We start from the raw sequence: 19,884 nt of genomic DNA, 5'->3' as shown, positions 1-19,884 counted from the left end.
TGATCACCTTAAATAAAGTAATTTCTAACATTTTGAGCAGTTTATGTAACATGGGCAAAATGTGCTTTTTAATTTTTATTTTAGTTTTGCAGATGGTTTTCTATAAAGTACATTTTTACTAAGTCCATGTGTGAATGATTAATGATTTAAAAAGTTACAGAATAAAATACAAATATAGTGTATTTAATAAACTGTTAACCTAAACAAAAATCCAAAATCAGTGAGATAGAAAACTAAGAGGAGCTGTGAGGTTTCTGTTTTTAAAAGCTGCAGGGTTTCTGTTTAATATTCTTGAGAAGCTGAGGAAGGCCAGTTTCTTGAGGCTGATGAAATGGGACTGCTGACAAAAACCGTTAAACTCTCAAATAAAAAAATGAGAGGACACAAGTGTAGCCTGCACAGAGACACACTGAATTTTTCTATAATACTTCAGTTTAAAATTTTTAAAATAAATTATTTTGTTTCCTTCAGAAAGATACTCCCAAGTGTAATTTCTACATCATATGTTCTATTTTTAATTTCTTGAGGAAATGGTACTGTTTCCCATCCTGGCCACACCAGCTTACATTCCTCCAACAGTGCACAAGCGCTCCTTTTTCTCCACATTCTTGCCAACTCTTTTATTATTTCTTGTCTTTTTGATAAATCATTCTGACAGGTGTGAGGTAATATTGTGGATCTGATTTGCATTTCCCCAATGATGTATGATGTTGAGTGTCTTTTCAGGTTTCTGCTGGCCATCTGTGTATCTTTTTTGAAAAATGTTTCTTCAGGTCTTTTGCATGTTTTTCCTTATTTTTTCTTTTCTTTTTTAAAAAAATTGAAGTATAGTTGATTTACAGTATTATAGTAGCTTCAGGTGTACGGCATAGATATTCAATATTTTCCTGCCCATTTAAAAATTTTTTTGATATTGTACAAGCTGTTTATATATTTTGGATATGAATTCCTTATTGGTTATATGGACTTCCCTTATGGCTCAGGTGGTAAAGAATCTGCCTGCAATACAGGAGACCTGGGTTCAATCCCTGGGTTGGGAAGAAACCTGGAGAAGGGAAAGGCTACCCCTCTGCTATTCCGGCCTGGAGAACTCCATGGACTGTAGAGGCCAGGGGGTCACAAAGAGTCTGACGCGACTGAGCGACTTTCACTCACTTGGTGATGTTATTTGCAGATATTTTCTCCCATTCAGTATGTTGTCTTTTTTATTTGTTTAAATTTCACTGGGGTATAATTTACAATGTGTTAGTTTCAGGCATACAGCAGAGTGAACCTGCTATACAAATGCACGCATCCATTCTTTCTAAGACCCTTTCCCATATGGGCCACTGCAGAGTGCGGAGCAGAGTTCCCTGTGCTATATAGTGGGTTCTTATTTGTCACCTGTTTTATATGATATAGTGGGTTCTTATTTGTCACCTGTTTATATGTATAGTGGGTTCTTATTTGTCACCTGTTTATATGTATAGTGGGTTATTTGTCACCTGTTTTATATGATATAGTGGGTTCTTATTTGTCACCTGTTTTATATGTATAGTGGGTTCTTATTTGTTGCCTGTTTTATATGATATAGTGAGTTCTTATTTGTCACCGTTTTATATGATATAGTACTGCTTATCGCTTCCCAGGTGGCTCTAGTGGGAAAGAACCCACCTGCCAGTGCAGGAGACATAGGAGACTCAGGTACCACCCCTGGGTCGGGAAGATCTCCTGGAGGAGGGCATGGCAACCCACTCCAGTACTCTGGCCTGGAGAATCCCATGGACAGGGGAGCCTGGTGGATTACAGTCTATAGGTCACAAAGACTTGGACAGGACTGAAGCGATTTAGTGGCAGTGAATGTGAAGTGACACTTCATTGTTGTGTGTGTATGTGTTTTAATTGAAGTCAATTAGTTCAGTTCAGTTGCTCAGTCATGTCTGACTCATTTTGACCCCAGAGACTGCAGCACATCAGGCTTCCCTGTCCATCACCAACCCCCAGAGCCTGCTCAAACTCATGTCTGTCAAGTCAGTGATGACATCCAACCATTTCATCCTCTGATGTCCCCTTCTCCTCCTGCCTTCAGTCTTTCCCAGAATCAGGGTCTTTTCTAATGAGTCAGTCTTCACATTAGGTGGCCAAAGTAGTGGAGCTTCAACTTCTGCATCAGTCCTTCTAATGAATATTGAGGACTGATTTCCTTTAGGATGGACTGGTTGGATCTCCTTGCAGCCCAAGGAACTCTCAAGAGTCTTCTCCAACACCACAGTTCAAAAGCATCAATTCTTCGATGCTCAGCTTTCTTTATGGTCCAACTGTCACATCCATACTTGACTACTGGAAAAACCATAGCTTTGACTAGATGGACCTTTTTCAGCAAAGTAACATCTCTGACTTTGAATATGCTGTCTAGGTTTGTCATAGGTATTCTTCCAAGGAGCAAGAGTCTTAATTTCATGGCTGCAATCACCATCTGCAGTGATATTGGAGCCCCCCAAAATAAAGTCTGTCACTGTTTAAATTGTGTCCTTAAATTGTGTCCTCACCTCATTGAGATGGGCTCAATAAAGGACAGAAATGGTAGGGACCTAACAGAAGCAGAAGATATTAAGAAGAGGTGGCAAGAATACACAGAAGAACTGCACGAAAAAGATCTTCATGACCCAGATAATCACGATGGTGTGATCACTCACCTAGAGCCAGACATCCTGGAATGAGAAGTCAAGTGGGCCTTAGGAAGCATTACTACAAACAAAGCTAGTGGAGGTGATGGAATTCAAGTTGAGCTCTTTCAAATCCTGAAAGATGATGCTGTGAAAGTGCTGCACTCAATATGCCAGCAAATATGGAAAACCCAGCAGTGGCCACAGGACTGGAAAAGGTCAGTTTTCATTCCAATCCCAAAGGAAAAGGCAATGCCAAAGAATGTTCAAACTACTGCACAATTGCACTCATCTCACATGCCAGCAAAGTAATGCTCAAAATTCTCCAAGCCAGGCTTCAACAGTACGTGAACTGAGAACTTCCAGATGTTCGAGCTGGATTTAGAAAGGGCAGAGGAACCAGAGATCAAATTGCCAACATTCGTTGTATCTTAGAAAAAGCAGGAGAGTTCCAGAAAAACATCTATTTCTGCTTTATTGACTACGCCAAAGCCTTTGACTGTGTGGATCACAACAAACTGTGGAACATTCTGAAAGAGATGGGAATACCAGACCACCTCACCTGCCTCCTGAGAAATCTGTATGCAGGTCATGAAGCAACAGTTAGAACTGGACATGGAACAATGGACTGGTTCCAAATTGGGAAAGGAGTACAACAAGGCTATATATTGTCACCCTGCTTACTTAAGTTCTATGCTGAGTACATCATGTGAAATGCTGGGCTGGAGGAAGCATAAGCTGAAATCAAGATTGCTGAGAGAAATATCAATAACCTCAGATATGCAGATAACACCACCCTTATGGCAGAAAGTGAAGAAGAACTGAAGAGCCTCTTGATGAAAGTGAAAGAGGAGAGTGAAAAAATTGGCTTAAAACTCAAAACATTCAAAAAACGAAGGTCATGGCATTTGGTCCCATCACTTCATGGCAGATAGATGGGGAAAAGAGTGGAAACTAGTGGCTGACTTTATTCTTCTGGGCTCCAGAATCACTGCAGATGGTGATTGCAGCAATGAAATTAAAAGAGGCTTGCTCCTTGGAAGGATGGTTATAACCAACCTAGACAGCATATCAAAAAGCAGAGACATTATTTTGCCAACAAAGGTCCGCCTAGTCAAGGCTATGGTTTTTCCAGTGGTCATGTATGGATGTGAGAGTTGGATTATAAAGAAAGCTGAGCGCCGAAGAATTGAGGCTTTTGAACTGTGGTGTTGGAGGAGACTCTTGAGAGTCCCTTGGACTGCAAGGAGATCCAACCAGTCCATCCTAAAGGAGATCAGTCCTGGGTGTTCATTGGAGGGACTGATGCTGAAGCTGAAACTCCAATACTTTGGCCACCTGATGCGAAGAGTTGACTCATTGGAAAAGACCCTGATGCTGGGAGGGATTGGGGGCAGGAGGAGAAGGGGATGACAGGGGATGAGATGGCTGGATGGCATCACCGACTCGATGGACATGAGTTTGAGTAAACTCCGGGAGTTGGTGATGGAGAGGGAGGCCTGGCGTGCTGCGGTTCATGGGATCGCAAAGAGCCGGACACGACTGAGTGACTGACCTGTACTGAACTGAGTGCAGCACTTTCACAGCATCATCTTTCAGGATTTGAAATAGCTCAGTTGGAATCACCTCCACTAGCTTTGTTTGTAGTGATGCTTCCTAAGGCCCACTTTGCACTCAAGATGTCTAGGCTCTAGGTGAGTTATCATACCATCATTGTTATCTGGGCCATGAAGATCTTTTTTGTATAGTTCTTCTGTGTATTCTTGCCACCTTTTAATATCTTCTGCTCCTGTTAGGTCCATACCATTTCTGTCCTTTATTTTTGCCCATCTTTGCATGAAATGTTCTCTTGGTATCTTTAATTTTCTTGAAGAGATCTCTAGTCTTTCCCATTCAATTGTTTTCCTCTATTTCTTTGCATTGATCACTTAGGAAGGCTTTCTTATCTCTCCTTGCTATTCTTTGTAACTGTGCATTCAAATGGATGTATCTTTCCTTTTCTCCTTTTGCCTTTAGCTTGCCTTTGCCTTTAGCTTCTCTTCTTTTCTCAGCTATTTGTAAGGCCTCGTCAGACAACCATTTTGCCTTCTTGCATTTCTTCTTCTTGGAGATGGTCTTGATCACTGCCTCCTGTACAATGTTGCAAACCTCTGTCTGTAGTTCTTCAGGCACTCTGTCTACAGATTTAGTCCCTTGAACCTATTTGTCACTGCTACTGTATAATTGTAAGGGATTTGATTTAGATCATACCTGAATGTTCTAGTGGTTTACCCTACTAGAATGGTTCTATGAAGACCTACAAGACCTAGAACTAACACCAAAAAAAGATGTTCTTTTCATTATAGGGGACTGGAATGCAAAAGTAGGAAGTCAAGAGACACCTGGAGTAACAGGCAATTTTGGCCTTGGTGTACAAAATGAAGCAGGGCAAAGGCTAACAGAGTTTTGCCAAGAGAACGCACTGGTCACAGCAAACACCCTCTTCCAACAACACAAAAGAAGACTCTACACATGGACATCACCAAATGGTCAACACCGAAATCAGATGATTATAGTCTTTGCAGCAGAAGATGGAGAAACTCTATACAGTCAGCAAAATCATGACCAGCAGCTGACCGTGGCTCAGATCATGAGCTCCTTATTGCCAAATTCAGACTGAAATTGAAGAAAGTAGGGAAAACCACTAGACCATTTAGGTATGACCTGGATCAAATCCCCTACAATCACACAGTGGAAGTTACAAATGGATTTAAGAGATTACATCTGATAGACAGAGTGCCTGAAGAATTATGGATGGAGGTTCTTGACATTGTACAGGAGGTGAGTTCAGAACCAGCCCTGAGAAAAAGAGCTGAAGTATACTGATTTACAGTACTGTGTTAGTTTCAGGTGTGCACAAGGTTATTTCGTTATACCGATGTGTGTATACATGTTTTTCAGATTCTTTCCCCTTAGTGGTTATTACAAAATACTGAGCATAGTTTTACATGCTATACAGTTGTTCAGTTGTTCAGTCTTGTCTTACTCTTTGCAGCCCTGTAGACTGCAGCATGCCAGGCTTCCCTGTCCACCACCAGCTCCTGGAGCTTGCTTAAACTCATGTCCATTGAGTTGGTGATGCCATCCAACCATCTTGTCCTCTGTTGTCCCCTTCTCCTGACTTTAATCTTTCCCAACATCAGGGTCTTTTCTAGTGAGTCGTCTCTTCGGATCAGGTGGCCAAAGTATTGGAGCTTCAGCTTTAGCATCAGTCCTTCCAATGAGTATTCCGGGTTGATCTCCTTTAGGATCGACTGGTTTGATTTCCTTGCAGTGCTGTACAGTAGGTCCTTTTTATCTAGTTAAGTCTGGATTGGAATATAATTGCTCTACTGTGTTGTGTTAGCTTTTTGTTGTGTAACATTGTGAATCAGACATATGCATACATATAGCCCTCCCTTTGAGCTGCCCTTCCACACCATGGGATATCACTCAGTCATAAAAAGAGATGAAACTTGGTTAGTTGATAGGTACAGCTGCTTATCTATTTTATGTATAGTAGTGTGTATATATTACCCCTAACTCCTAATCCCCCCCTTCCCCTTTGGTAACCAGAAGTTTCTCTATCAATGAATCTATTTCTGTTTCATATGTAAATTCATTTGCAACATTTTTAAATAAAGATTCCATATATGAGCAAAGTCATATGACATTTGCCTTTCTCTGTGTGGTTTACTTCACTTAGTATTGTCATCTCTAGGTCCACCCATTTTTTTTTTTTTTTTTTTTTTGGCTATGTTGCACAGCTCTCAGGATTCCAGTTCCTTGACAAGGGCCACAGCATGAAAGCGCCAATTCCTAACCACCAGACCACAAGGGAACGCCTTAGGTTCATCCACGTTACTGCAAATCACATTATTTTATTCATTTTATGACTCAGCAGTATTCCATTGTATATATGTACCACATCTTTTTGATCCATCCCTCTGTCAATGGACATTTAGGCTGCTTCCATGTCTTGGCTGCTGTAAATAGTGCTGCCATGAACAGTTTTGCTGTTTAGTCACTAAGTCATGTCCGACTCTTTTGTGACCCGAAGAACTGTAGCCCACCAGGCTCCTCTGTCCCAGGGACTTCCCAGGCAAGCGTACTGGAGTGGGTTGCCACTTCCTTCTCCAGGAGATCTTCCTGACCCACGGGAAGAATCTGCATCTTTTACATCGGCAGGTGGATTCTTTACCACTGAGCCACCTGGGAAGCCTGCCATGAACATCAGAAGTGAAGTGAAGTGAAGTGATAGTTGCTTAGTCACGTCTGACTCTTTGCGACCCCATGAACTGTAGACCACCAGGCTCCTCTTTCCATGGGATTCTCCAGGCAAGAATACTGGAGTGGGTTGCCATTCCTTTCTCCAGGGGATCTTCCTGACCCAGGGATCAAACCCAAGCCTCCCACACTGCAAGCGGATTCTTTACCATCTGAGCCATGACGGGAGCCCTGTGCACATCAGGCTGCATGTATATTTTTGATTTAGAGTTTTCTTCAGATATATGTCCAGGGGTGGGACTGCAGGATCATATGATAGCTCTATTTTTGGTTTTTTAAGGAAGCTCCATACTTTTCTCCATAGTGGCTGCATGAATTTACACTCCCATCAACAGCGTAGGAGGGTTCTCTCTTCTCACCCTCCCCAGTATTTATCGTTTGTGGACTTTTTTTTAAGACTTATTTACTTATATTTGGCAGCTCTGGGTCTGCAGTGGCTTTCTCTCGTTGTGAGACTGCTCTTTGTCACGGTGCTCGGGCTTCTCTCTGTCGTGGCTTCTGTTGCTGCGGAGCAGGGCTCAGTAGTTGTGGCGAACGGGCTTAGTTGCTCTGCATCACATGGGATCTTCCTGGGTCAGGGACTGAACCCATGTACCTTGCCTTGGTAGGCAGGTTCTTAACCACTGGACTGTCAGGGAAGCCTTACTTATGGACTTTTTGACGGTGGCCATTCTGACCAGTGTTGCACTTCTATACACTAACAACAAACTCTCAGAAAGAGAAATTAGGGAAACAATCCCATTTATCACTGCATCAAAGAGAATAAAATACCTGGGAGTAGCCCCCTGGTGGCTCAGATGGTAAAGAGTCTGCCTGCAGTGCAGGAGACCTGGGTTTGATCCCTGGGTTGGGAAGATCCCCTGGAGAAGGAAATGGCAACCCACTGCAATATTCTTGCCTGGGAAATCCCACGGATGGAGGAGCCTGGCAGGTACAGTCCATGGGGTCGCAAAGAGTCGGACACGACTGAGCGACTTCACTTTCATTTTCAAGGAGGCAAAAGACCTGTACTGTGGAAACTAGAAGATATTGATGAAAGAAATTAAAGTTGACAGAAACAGATGGAAAGATATGTGTTCTTGATTAGAAGAATTAATATTGGTAAAATGACAACACTACCCAAGGCAATCTACAGATTCAGTGCAATCCCTATCAAATACTAATGGCATTTTTTTTTCAGACTTGGAAAAAAAAATCTGTGTGGAAACATGTTCTCTTCATCACTCTCATACTGTTGAATGCTTATGTGTTTAATTTTTCCATTACAAATAACATTGTGTTATCTTTTTTTTTTTTTGCATAAACATTTCTCCCACTCAGATGGATTCCTTAAGAGGTATACCCTGTTGGGTATGACTCTTAAATCTGAGATTTATATTTTCGAAGCCTTAAGTGCTATTCTATATACTCTTAACATAAACATATATGATATTATGGGTTTCCAGGTGGCACTAGTGTTAAAGAACCTGCCTGCCAATTAGGGCAGATAAGAGACACAGGTTCTATCCCTGGGTTGGGAAGATCCCCTGGAGAAGGGAATGGCAGCCCACTTCAGTATTCTTGCCTAGAGAATCCCCTGGACAGAGGAGCCTGGCAGGCAATGGTCTATCGGGTCACAAAGCATCAGAAACGACTTAGCACGCATGCATGCATATAAAATTCTTTGTTTTATATAATTTCTGATTAAACAATCTTTCTTGACTTTAAAAAATTCCAACAATAGAAAAATCCTACATTCAGTGGAGTTTGCTGCTCTCGACTACCTTATTTACATTAGCCGTCCATTTGTAGTTGGCTCTCCAGTGGAGCTGTGTCTTTATCTCACTAGGCTTTCCTCTAGCACGCATTTCAGAAGGGCACCGTGTGATTCTGTGCAGGGCACCACCCAGCACAGTCAGGGCTCAGTGACCAGCAGTGGGTGGTCTTCCTGGGCACTGCCATGGATCAGCTCCCATGTGGATGGATTTCCCCACTTCCCAGGCCCTCAGTGTCCATTGGTCATGGGTGTTGGCAGGCAGATGACTGCCTCCATCCCTGTTTTGTGTCATTTCTGAGGAAACAGGATCTCTGGGTCCATAGGTCCAAGTCCCTCTATTCCTTGGAGGGACTAGGTCAGGGGTCCTGCCCCAGAGGCGATGAGGAACAGAGCTCTAAGGAGGCCACTACAGGCCAGACTTGCCCGGGGTCCATTTCCTCGATCTTTATTTTTACCTCGATGGGAATCTGTGCTATTTAAGCCATGATGGCACAACCAGAACAGTTACTCACGCGTCACAATTCCTGTGGGTGACCCCGTGTGCTTCTGAAGTTCTGTCACCTTTCCAGCAGTGCCACATTTTTACTCTCTCTGGAAAGATAAGAAGGCAATACTTCCACCGTTTGGAAGGTGGCATGTCTCCAGTCCCTTTCCCACAGGGAGTTTCTCCTTGCAGGGCAGGGCTTGCCTTGATCTGGGTTTTGAAAACTCAGGTGTTTCCTTTCCCCAGGGGAGGGGACTGGACCCTTCCTCGGGCTGTGCCTCTGGGACCTGTCCCAGGGCTCAGCACCTCGTGAAGCTGGTGTCCTAAGGCATCCCTGGTGGACAGGTCTGCTCTGACCGCAGCCTGGCGCTCAGAGGATGGCACGGTCTTCCGGTGCTGGGTGGAGAGGTGTGGTGGATACTGCATGGCCTGCACTGAGGTGCAGACGGTGGCATCATCTCCATCCTTGCAAGGTTATTGGACCCCAAACTTAACCCAGACACAGAGCCTGGGGCCAGGACAGAGAATAAGGGTGGCACCCAGAAGACCGTCCCCCCGCCTGAGGTCCATCTTAAGGTAGGGCCCCTTCCTCCCTCTGACTGTCACTTAATATGCCCAGGGCGGGGAGGAGGGTGGAGAGGGCGGGGTGGGGAGGGGGGGTGAGACACCTGAGGCCCAGCAGGGCCCGGGCAGTGTGCCAGGGACAGGCCTTGGCCCTCTTGCCGCCTGAGTCAGGGAGAGTCCTCTGCTCCCAGCAAAGGAACAAGTCCTTGTCATGAGGCGCCTGCCTTTGTCCCAGGAGCTCCAGGCTCTTTCCATGTCTAGCCCCACCCTGCGGCTGTCCTGAGATTTACTCCTTGGCCGAAGAGAGGAACAGACGGAGGAGACAAGGCTTGTCCCCTGAGCAGCCATGTGCTGCAGGGGGCCTAAGTCCTGGAGAGGAGGGAGGGGCAGGGTGAGAGGAGGCTGGAAAGACCAGGCTGATGGGGCGCTGGTGCCGGAGAGGGGTCCTGGAGGCTCCATGGCTGGCAGAGAGGGGCCTCTGGCAGTCAAGACAGCCCAGAGAGCCCAGGAGGCTCTGGGAGGTTGCAATGAGTCAGGCCAACAAAGAGGAAAACACAACTTTTGGATTTTCCAAAACAACGGTCCCATCTCTGAACTCAGGGTGGAGACGGTCCAGAGGCAGCTGGATGGAGGGAACTGAGAGCCACTCTCCCGAGCACACCTGTCCCCAGGAGCCGGGCATGGCTTCACGCCTGCATCCCACCCCGCTTCCCATCTGCCTGCGGACCAAGCTTGGGAGTCAGGACCCCCACCCCATCCCTCTCCTCAGGGAGACGCCCCACCCACCCCTCCAGAGTGGAACAGTCTTCTCCGGTTTCTGGTAACTTCATCAGGGCCTCATCATGTTGCTGCAGCTACAGATAACATCTCCCTGTGGGTAACTCTTCCCTGGCAGAGCCCCCGAGACTGGCCCGAGCTCAGCGGAGGGACCCGGGGTGAGGGTCTGTTGGGCAGAACGCGTGGCTGGGCTGCCAGGGCAGTGCTGACGGGCACTGCCATCCGCCCCTGGAGCCCCAGAAAGAGGGAGGGGTGGGGGCGGGGCAGGATCCGGGAGGCACCAGCTCCTGGAGCTGCTGGGGGTTGTGCTGACCCCCACTCGGCCCATGCGCTTAAATGGAGGCCCACCCTCCTGGGTCCGCAGTGCGCCTGTGGGCACAGTCTCCTTAGCCAGGCAGCCCTCTGGGCGGGGCACGTCGTGGGCCCATCTGCGCGGCCCCCCCGGGCCACACGGGCCTGGAGCCCCAGTGTTGCGCAGCACGTAGCTCCCAGCCTGCTGCCCGGCACCTCTCGCTGGGTCGGCGGCCCAGACCATGACCCAGAGCACCTCAGAGGCTGGCGGCCTCGCCTGGGGTTGGGACGGGGATGCGGACGAAGACTGGGAGGGCGCCGCGCTGACCCTGCTGGCCCTGGCCGTGGTGGCCACCACGGCGCTGGCTCTGCACTGGTTTGGCTCCGCGCAGGACCAGGAGGCGGCGGGACCGGCATCCACAGCCCCCTGGCCTTCGCAGGTGGGAGCAGCTGGGCCAGCCCTGCCCCTGAAGCACAAGGTCAGTGGCGCTGTTGAGGGTCACGGCTCAGGGCGGGGGAAGCCAGGCCCTCCAGGACGTGGCCAGGGGAGTCCAGCTGCAGCGGGCGCCCAGGATCAGGAGCCCCCGGGCGGCGGAGATCTGGTTGCCGCAGCCTCCACTTCCCTTAAGACGCAGGCGGGGGAGGGGGCCGGTGGAGGGGCTGTGGGACGGCAGCGTGGTAACGCCGCTCTGGAAACCCTCCGACGTAAAGGGCAGGAGGCTCGCAGGTTGGGCTCTGCTCTCCCCAGTGGGGGCAAAGCTGAAGGGTCATCTGCACCCCTCCTGATACACTTCACCCCCCGGGGTCCTGGCAGAGAAGTGGAGGTGCAGGGAGAGGCAGGGGGTGTCCGAGGCAAGGCCCGCGTCCACAGGGTGGGACGGGACAGCCGCCCCTGGCAACAAGGGCCGGGGTCACCTGCCTCGAGGGGGCAGAGCCCGGGCAGCCGGTGGGGGCAGGTGGACTCAGGACAGAGTGGCTGCCGCCGGCCAAAGCTGGACGCCCTGTCTCTGGGCTCTGTGGTGAGCGTGTGGGATGCTGTGGGTGCAGCCAGCAGCCTGCCCGCAGGCTCCGAGGGGCTCCTGTTCCCCCAGGAGCTGCCCCCATTGTGCAGCCTGCAGACTAGGCCCTTGATGGGTGTCTCAGAGAGGGGGCTTGGGAAAAGCAGCCCCCAAGCTGCCCGAGGCCTAGCTCTGGACTCTGGAGCCACAGCCAGTGAGAACGAGGAGGCTGCGACCCTGGCCCCCAGGGAGTCTCAGGGGTCCCCAGCCTCCATGGAAGGCTGGCCCTGGGTGAGGAGGGAGGTCCTGGTCACCGGGAGCTTCAGCCAGGCCCCGGGCCCTGTGAGCCTATCACCAGAGGGGCCACAGGGGGGACGCCCCGCCTTGTCCCTAGTGAAGGGGACCACAGAGGCCTGCACTGTGGGACAGGCTGGGGCTAATGGCTCTGGAGATCACGCTTTCTCCAGTTCAGGGCCTGGAGGGACAAAGGAGCAAGGGGGCCACGGCATTAGAGAAGGGAGAGGGTCCCTGCGAGGCCAGGCGCCCTGTGGTTCTGCGGACGTTTGTAGCTGCATCTCCTCCCTGAGCCCCTCGGCCACGACCCCGCCATGCACCCCTAAACCCCCCCCACCCCCGGGGTCCCCACCCGAAGCACACGCCCGCCCCGGTCTCCTACCTGGAGCCCCAGTTCCTCCGATTTCCTCTCCTTCAGACTCCTTGCCCCTTGGGGTGAGCCAGAGTCCTGCTGCGGGGTCCTCCTCCCCAGCGCCGACCCCTGCCCCCCTGACAGGTGCCCCTCCTGTAGCACCATCTGCTGCCCCCGCCGCAGCCGCAGCCCTCGCGCCTGCTAGTGCATCAAGGCTTGCATCTCAGGAGCCCAGTGTGGTTCTCTGCAAGGACCATCAGCAGGGGCAGCTCTCAACCAGCTGGGGAAACCTTATTTCGATGGTTCTCAGGAGTCACCCCTTCCCCAGGCCAGAGAGGCCTCAAGGGAGAGCCCCAAGGGCCACTCTGGAGGGCCCCAGCCATCCGGGCACATCCTCACCCTCTGAGAACAGAAAGTCGGCTGCTCCCCCAGAGGAGGACAGGCATGGTGCAGAGGGGCTGGCCACAAGGGTGGGTCCAGGGGGCCTGGAGGAAGCTGGAGCCCGGCCACAGCAGAGTCGCGCTGAGACCGAGGGGGCTGCAGCGGCAAGCCCTCCCTCAGGCCCCAGAGGGGAGAGAACTGAGGAGAAACATCCAGACCCGCTGCTGCAGGGAGCCACAGAGCCCACGGCCCCCTCACCCCCTGAGCAGACCCAGCCTGGCTCTTCACCCTCCCTGGCTACAGGGCGGGAACCCCAGCCAGTCCCGCGGCCCCGGAAACGCAGCTTGTGTGAAATGTCCCAGAGCCCCAAGCAGGAGGCCGGCGGGGCAGCCCCAGGGCAGCATCGAGGACAGGCGACGGGGGCGGCGTCCCGCCCTTCAGGCCGCGGGCAGGGCCTCGTGGAGAAGCAGGAGGAGGCCCGGAAACTCACGGTGTTTCTGCAGAGGCCGGGAGGCTGGCGGGTGGCTGAGGGGCCCGGAAAGTCCAGGGCCTCCGTGGTGGCTCTGCCGAGATGGCTGGACCTGGGCAGTTGCCTGGAGGCACTGGCCTTTGCCCAGCAGCATGAGGACCCTGGCTTGGCCCAGGAGACCTATGCCTGGATGAGCGACAATCTGCTTCACGTGCTGAGAGACCCGAGCCTGTACCGGCAGCTGAGTGGGGCTGACCGGGAGCGCATTGTGAGCCTGCGCACTGGACGCGGCCCTGCGGTGCTGGGGGCCCTGGTGCTGCCCGGCCTCTACGGGGCAAGCCGCTCTGGGCTCACACGGGACTCCCCTGCGGCAGAGGCTCTCGCCGTGGGGCCCGCGGCCCCGCCTCCCCCCGCATACCTGCATGTGTTCCACCCCGGAGAGAACGCCTGGAGGCCCCTGACCGAGGTGCCCCAGGAGGCCCCGCTGCGCGGCTGCGGCCTCTGCACTCTGCACAACTACCTGTTCCTGGCGGGGGGCATTCGTGGGTCTGGCGCCGAGGCTGTCTGCTCCAACGAGGTGTTCTGCTACAACCCTCTGACCAACATCTGGAGCCAGGTGCGGCCCATGCAGCAGGCGCGCGCGCAGCTCAAACTAGTGGCGCTGGACGGGCTGCTCTACGCCATCGGGGGCGAGTGTCTGCACAGCATGGAGAGCTACGATCCTCGTGCTGACGCCTGGACCTCCCGCGCACCCCTCCCTGCGGGCACCTTCCCCGTGGCTCACGAAGCTGTGGCCTGCCAGGGGGACATCTACGTCACTGGGGGCCATCTCTTCTACCGCCTGCTCAGGTACAGCCCCGTGAAGGATGCGTGGGACGAGTGCCCCTACAGTGCCAGCCATCGGCGGTCCAGTGACATGGTGGCTCTGGGGGGCTTCCTGTACCGCTTTGACCTTCTGCGGGGCGTGGGGGCCGCGGTGATGCGCTACAACACCGTGACGGGCTCCTGGAGCCGGGCCGCCTCCTTGCCCCTGCCCGACCCCGCCCCGCTGCGCTGCGCTGTGCTGGGCAACACGATCTACTGCCTCAACCACCAGGTCACAGCCACCTTCACCGTCTCCGAGGGGACCGCCCAGTTCCAGGCCAAGGAGCTCCAACCTTTCCCCCTGGGGACCAAAGGGGTCCTCTGCCCATTCACCCTGACTCTGCCTGCGGTGGGCCCACTGCAGACTGCCCTCTGACTGGCTGCTCTCCAGGGAGGCCCTGGGGCAGGTCTGACAGGCGGGAGGTGCCCTGGGATGAGGCTGCGATGCAGAACGTTCTGCTGTTCCTGGGATGACTTTCCTTCTCTGTTCTAGTAAGCCTCCTGACTCCCCCTTCCAGCCCCCCTTCCTCTGTGCCTTCTCCACCTCGGAGGCCTGGCCCCCAGCACCTGGGACCTGGTTGCTGGCATCTTACCTCCCACGGGACCCAAGCTGCTTCCTATTTAATCCTTCCCTGGCTGCCCAGGGCCTCAGCCCGCTCACCCATCCATCCTCCAGGCAGAGCCCCTCTCACAGTAACACCCACTGCCTGACCTGACCTGGGGGCTCCAGGCCAGGCAAGGAGCACTCAAGGGGGTGAGAAGGGAGACCAGAGGAGTCCCCAGGAAAGCACCCTTGTCTCTGGGACTTTCTGCCTGGCCCAAGGCCTCCGGAGTCTGGCTGGTTCTATCTTGGAACAGCTCTGAAGCCCTTTTGTCTAATTGACCTCAAGGGCTGAGAACCCCTGTCTGTGAGTGTCCTGCTGGCTGTAACCCCTGCCCAGACCCTCGCCCAGGCCGGCCAGGACCGCTAAGCTCTACCCCTCTGCAGCTTGGTGCTGTCTCTCCCTCTGGTTCGGCCCCTGCAGGAGCCTGCCCCACTTTCCACCAGCCCCTCATTAGCTGTGTGGATTGGATGAGACATCTACCATGGCTTTTCTTGTCTGAAATGGGGTTGTGAGAATGTAAGGGCACACCCAAGTGCCCAGCACAGTGCCCCAGACACACAACCGAATAACTGACGTTCTCCCCGTCCTCTTTGGAACTCACTGTGGAAGGTAAATAAACCTGCCCGAATACTGGCCACGTCCCACCTGTCTGGCTCCTTTTCTGGCTCACCCTCACTTCAGCACCCTTGGCACCGAGCACTTCTGCTTCATCAGAGCATCTGCGTCTCACCCGTCTCGGGTGCTGTTCACAGGGCTTGAATGCAGCTGGGTGAGATAGAAAGGTTCCTGAGGTGCTTGAGAATAAGTTTAATGAGAAACAAGTTCTGTGCCCAGGCCATGAGTTGGGGTCACTGCTGCTCTGCCCCGGGGCCTACTGCGTGTGTTTGGTCTCATTGAGCAGCTCCTGCCAGTTCTTCTCCATCTCCTCCTTGCAGTTGAGGAAGGCGTCCTCCAGCCGCCGCATGGACTCCGCCAGCGTGGGGTTGGTGCGCATCACCACCATGTCGTATGCCATCCACGTGGCCTGCACTGCAACAACCAGAGAGGCCCTGGTCAGGCCACAGGGGCGGCTGCAGCGCTGGGCCCCCGGCGAGTGTGGGTGCCTCTGCTCACGCCCGGCACCCTGGGACAGGCCGCGCTGCGCCACCCAGTTACTCTAAGGAGAGAAGGCGGGCCGGCCATGTGTTAGAGGGCTCATAACAACCCCTATTAAATCTCCTGTCTACACAGAGCAGGAATGAACCTTCCCTAATCTCACCAAGTCTTAACTTCAGAATACACCAGCCCACAACACTGAAAGGTTGGATGCCAGTATGACATGAAATGTTAGGAAAGATTAAATACAGGTCCTTACCCATCTGCAGTTTACCAGCTAGTGGTTGCAGGGTGACTCCCAAGAAGTGCTCCTCCACCCAAGCTCACATGCTCAGGAAGGGCTGACCACTCCCATTCCTGCGAGGCCTGAACCTCAGGTTTTCTCATGCTGACAGGCCTGGGATGCCTGCCCACCTCCACCAGAGCACCCTCTGCTTTCATTAAGGCTGGCCCAGGGGCTCCTCCTTCCGGGAAGGTTTGCTTGTTCATAGTAGGTGTCCTCTGGTGCTCACCACTGGACTGACCAACTTTCTTTCCCTCTGAGAGCAATTTGAGGGCAGTGCCCCTGGCCTACAGGTGAACCTGTGTTGTCTGTACGAATCCAGTGGTGTGTGCAGAAACCCCACCTCACCCGTTCCCTCTGAGCACAGCCCTCCACTCGTGTGGTTCTCCCTTTTAGATCTATGAATAAGAGGGTCATCTCTGTGTGCAGCAAACACATTCCCTTAGAACTTCTCCTGGCTGGGCTAAAAAATGCTGGATACTTTGGGAAACTATATCCTTCAGGAAATTAACCAAAGGAGAGACAGGCAGGGAATTCCCTGGCAGTTCAGTGGTTAGGATAGGGTATAAGTTCAACCCCTGGTCAGGGAACTGTGATCCTGCAAGCTGTATGGTGCTGCCAAAAGAAAAAAAAAAAGGATAGGCAGATGATTAATGACAAATGCACATGTATGTCTACACACAACAGAGGTCAGCAGTGTGACAGACTTGAAGTTTTACAGAAAGTGGCATCTGGGTGGTTAGGGAAACAGTGTTGGAGAAGATGCATGCAGTGCACCTTGACAGACTATCTGGCAGCACAGACACCCTCCGACTTCTGGCAGCAAGAGTCACTTGGGACACCTGTTAAATGTAGACAGTTGGGCCCTCTCCACGCTCAAAGACGTTCTCATGTAGTGGGCTGGGAATGGTGCCCAGGAACGTGCATCTTAACAAGCATCCTGGGTAATTCTGTGCAGGAAGCTCGCAGACCATCATGTCAGCCACCTGGACGGCAGGTGGAGCATGGACCTGAGGCCAAGGTTCTCTACTCACTGGCCATGTGACCTGGAGTCAGAGATTTAAATTACTAACCTCGTCTCCTCACATGTCAAGTCCGGACAACGTCCGGATCTCACGGCTTGCTGTGAAGATTAAATGGATGATGTATGTAAACCGCTGCACACATATTAAGTGCTCAAGAAAGGAGAAACTCCTACTATAAAGTAAATAACTAAGGTATTCAGGACAGAGAACTAGGGTGGGTAAAACAAAACGAAATAAAAAAAATAGCTCACAGAAAAGAATCTCATATAGACCTACACAGCAGCTGAAATTATAGCCCTGAGTTTCCTGAGGCCAAAGCAGAGAAGGAAACATGCTCAGTTAGAAGATTTAGTGATGGGACTTCTTAGGTAGTGCAGTGGATAAGAATCCGCCTGCCAATGCAGGGTTCGAGCCCTGCTCTGGGAAGATTCCACATGTCTTGGGACAACTCAGTTTGTGCGCCACAACCACTGACCCTGCACTCTGCAATTGCTGAGCCCATGTGCTGCAGTGCTGAAGCCTGCACACCCAGCCTTTACTCTGCAACAAGAGAAGCCACCACAGTGAAAAGTTTGCGCGCTGCAACAAGAATAGCCCCTGCTTGCCACAACTAGAGAAAGCGAAAGCAAAGCAATGAAGATCCAGTACAGCCAAAAATAAATAAATAAAAGTTTTTAAAAATAGAATGCTGAAAATTATTTTTTAAAAAGATTCAGTGAGCATAAAATAAAAACAAACCCATTGTTTACAACACTTTTATCCTAAGAAAGAATTTTCCTATAGGTGTATTTCATGAGAGGTATGTAATATAGTTGAAAATGTCCTTGACAACATCCCTACTTTAAATACAAAGAGGGACTTTCCCAGTGGTCCAGAGGCTAAGACTCCATGCTCCCAATGTAGGCAGCCCAGGTTTGATCCTTGATCAAGGGACTAGGTCCCACATGTCATGCCAAAACTAGAGAAAGATCCTGAATGCTGAAACCAAAACCCAGCATAGCCAAATAAATAAATAAAATATTAAAAAAATACAAAGATATTCTCCTGTGTCTACAATTGTGATCACTGGTAAAAGGAAGCTGGTGGCACAGTACCAAAGCACACTTCAGAAAAGGCAATTCAGTGAGACACTGAAACACTGTATCAAGTGCATAGCTCTCTGTAATTTGATCCGAGGGAAAAATAGTATAGAATAGGAAAGACTCACAATTATCCAGAAATCCTTCAGAAATATGTGTCTCCTGAGTTTTTCATTCATTCAGTCTTTACTGAGCGCCTGCTCTGTGTGGGCATTTTACTAAGGCAGCCCTGATGATACAGCAGTCTCCACAGGCTGGACACATCCCTGCCCTCATGAGCATCCATACTAGTTGCAGTGGGAGGAGACAGATAATAAAAACACAAGACAATTACACATTGTGAAAGGAATTATGAAGGAAACAAACAGCATGTATTGTGACAGAGAAATGAGATAGGAAAAGCCTTATTTTAGACCAGGTAGTGAGGGCAGGCCCTTTCAGAGGGCTTTTGGTAAGGCCAGCAGAATAGCAAAGCCAAGGTCCTATCTCTGGTTCCGTCCAGTTCAGTCGGTCAGTCGTGTATGACTCTTTGCAACAGCATGGACTGCAGCACACCAGGCTTCCCTGTCCATCACCAACTCCCAGAGCCTGCTCAAACGCATGTCCATCGAGTCACTGATGCCATCCAACCATCTCATCCTCTGTTGTCCCCTTCTCCTCCTGCCTTCAATCTTTTCCCAGAATCAGGGTCTTTTTCAATGAGTCTGTTCTTCGCATCAGGTTGTCAAAGTATTGAAGCTTCAGCCTCAGCATCAGTCCTTCCAATGAATATTTGGGACTGATTTTTTTTTTTTTTTCAGGATTGACTGGTTTGATCTCCTTGCAGTCCAAGGGACTCTCAAGAGTCTTCTCCAACACCACAGTTCAAAAGCATCAATTCTTTGATGCTCAGCTTTCTTTGTGGTCCAACTCTCACATCCATACATGACTACTGGAAAAACCATAGCCTTGACTAGATGGACCTTTGTTGGCAAAGTAATGTCTCTGCTTTTTAACGTGCTGTCTAGGTTGGTCATAGATTTTCTTCCAGGGAGAAAGCAGCATGGCTGCAGTCACCATCTGCAGTGACTTTGGAGCCCAAGAAAAGAAAGTCTGTCACTGTTTCCACTGTTTCCTCATCTATTTGCCATGAAGTGATGGGACTGGATGCTATGATTTTAGTTATTTGAATGCTGAGTTTTAAGCCAGCTTTTTCACTCTCCTCCTCTTTCACTTTCATCAAGAGGCTCTTTAGTTCCTTTTCTGCCATAAGGGTGGTGTTATCTGCATATCTGAGGTTATTGATATTTCTCCCAGCATTCTTGATTCCAGCTTGTGCTTCATCCACCCCAGCATGATGTACTCTGCATAGAAGTTAAATAAGAAGGGTGACAATATGCAGCCTTGTCGTACTCCTTTCCCAATTTGGAACCAGTCTGTTGTTCCATGTCCGGTTCTAACTGTTGCTTCTTGACCTGCATACAGGTTTCTCAGGAGGCAGGTAAGATGATCTGGTATTCCCATCTCTGGAAGAATGTTCCACAGTTTGTTGTGATCCACACAGTCAAAGGCTTTGGCATAGTCAATAAAGCAGAAATAGACATTTTTTTGGAATTCTCTTGCTTTTTGTATGATCCA

At 50.7% G+C, this 19,884-nt stretch overlaps 2 protein-coding genes across 3 annotated transcripts in view; one reads left to right on the top strand and one right to left on the bottom strand.

Moving 5' to 3' along the window:
* The first annotated feature begins 12,577 nt into the window (after nt 1-12,577).
* KLHDC7B (kelch domain containing 7B) lies at nt 12,578-14,556 on the top strand. The gene has a single exon (XM_043880632.1). The coding sequence runs from the start codon at nt 12,766-12,768 to the stop codon at nt 14,554-14,556; it is 1,791 nt and encodes a 596-aa protein (XP_043736567.1). The 5' UTR covers nt 12,578-12,765.
* A 1,021-nt stretch (nt 14,557-15,577) lies between these two features.
* The window catches only part of SYCE3 (synaptonemal complex central element protein 3), a 29,239-nt gene continuing 24,932 nt past the window's right edge, over nt 15,578-19,884 (bottom strand). For both annotated transcript variants that reach the window (XM_043881471.1, XM_043881472.1), the window contains exon 3: nt 15,578-15,814. In XM_043881471.1, the coding sequence (XP_043737406.1) occupies nt 15,657-15,814 (158 nt within the window). In that variant the 3' untranslated portion in view covers nt 15,578-15,656. The remainder of the gene's footprint in view (nt 15,815-19,884) is intronic.

This window comes from Cervus elaphus, chromosome 22, assembly GCF_910594005.1.
Source record: "Cervus elaphus chromosome 22, mCerEla1.1, whole genome shotgun sequence".
In the NCBI taxonomy this organism is placed as follows: Eukaryota; Metazoa; Chordata; class Mammalia; order Artiodactyla; family Cervidae; genus Cervus; species Cervus elaphus.
The sequence above is the reverse complement of the archived record's forward strand: the minus strand, read 5'-3'. Positions and strand labels throughout refer to the sequence as shown.

What these genes read in the sequence shown, in the direction of transcription:
- KLHDC7B (XM_043880632.1), top strand. Translation starts at nt 12,766, where the DNA reads ATGGTTCTCAGGAGTCACCCCTTCCCCAGGCCAGAGAGGCCTCAAGGG.